The 1,393-nt window shown below is 43.1% G+C and overlaps 1 protein-coding gene across 1 annotated transcript in view; it reads right to left on the bottom strand.

The window, feature by feature from the left end:
* LOC111374290 overlaps positions 1 to 191 on the bottom strand; it is a 13,751-nt gene extending 13,560 nt beyond the window's left edge. Inside the window, exon 1 of the mRNA XM_022996946.1 lies at positions 129 to 191. Coding sequence (XP_022852714.1) covers positions 129 to 191 — 63 coding nt within the window. The remainder of the gene's footprint in view (positions 1 to 128) is intronic.
* Positions 192 to 1,393: the final 1,202 nt, after the last annotated feature.

A 1,393-nucleotide genomic window follows, 5' to 3' on the forward strand; every position in this document is an offset into this window, starting at 1 on the left:
GTTACAACACTCAAGCAATAGTCACAAATCCTCTTCTCACCCCACTCCTACCAGCATAACACACTGCACCACCATGAGGACCACTACATGCAGAACCATCACTTCGCCAACATTATCTCGGCACCTACAAAACCAGCACAACACCTTGCCCCCACACTACCATCGCACACCGCCATCTTCTCTATCTCCATCTATACCACACCACAACCACCATCCCCACCAAAAAATCCATAAACCTGTCACCACAACCACCTCACACTAATACTACCTGCATCACAACCTGTTGACACACAAAAAGTTCAGCCCAAATCGAATAGCCCAAGGAATGAAGCCCAATTGAACGATCCCCAAATTGAATAGCCCAAAGAACGGCCCAATCAAGATATTCAGGATAAAGGCCCAAATAGGAAAGCTCATGAACGCGGTAATACCATCGTCCAAACTTGCAAGTCGCCCAAGATTTGAGCGAATGGATTGCCATGCAGTCGCCCAGAGCTGTGACCCGATTCTTGCCCAAACCTTCGAGTCGCCCAGGATCTTAGCAAATATAAGATGTTATGGTTACCCAAAAGTGCGGTTAATGAAGCAGTTATTGAGTAGCCCTATCACGTTCCACGATTCAAGAAATTCAATTGAAGAGGGTTGAACGACCAAAAGTAATGGCAGTAGTTAGAGAAGGCAGTTCCATGACAAGTTGGCCACTATGAAGAAAGTGGGCAATTATAGAGCGATCAAATAGTTTTTAAGCGGTTGATCACGAAGAGATCATCCAGGGAGTATAAAAGGAAGAAAAGACATAGAGCAACGGACCCCGAATCAAACACTCTCAAATAGAGAATATGTAACTTTCAATTGCTTAGTTTAGATTTAAACACTTCTTTTCAGTAACTCGTGTGCTTGCGCCCCTTGGTGGCATTCTGTTTTATTTTTCAATTGTAAAGTCATAGCCAATAAAAACACCCCTTTTTGGGACTTTGTCTCAAGAGGTTTGTCTCTTACACAATCGTCTGATCCCTTTTTAATTGTTAGCTACTAACCGGCGCGAAACAATTTGGCACGCCCGGTGGGACAGTGGTGTTTGGTGTTGAAGATACAAAAGGTAAAACAATATACCTCAGAGATTCGATAAGGAAGTAGCAAGTCAGGGAGGAGTCCAGTATGTGATTGAGTGATATGAGGAGCAACATAGCTCTTCACGAACAGATGGACAGAATCAGAGTAGTAACAGTCGTTACGAATCAGTGACAGAGTTGAGTCCTCGAACTATGCATGCACTACTTGGAGAACTCACACAAGATGTCGTTGAACAGGTAAATCTTCGAAATATTCATAATATGGAAAGATTTACCCAGAATGGGAATGTACATTATGACAACATGGCCAAATAACTGAA

The sequence above is a fragment of the Olea europaea genome, unplaced genomic scaffold, assembly GCF_002742605.1.
Source record: "Olea europaea var. sylvestris unplaced genomic scaffold, O_europaea_v1 scaffold1233, whole genome shotgun sequence".
NCBI lineage: Eukaryota > Viridiplantae > Streptophyta > Magnoliopsida > Lamiales > Oleaceae > Olea > Olea europaea.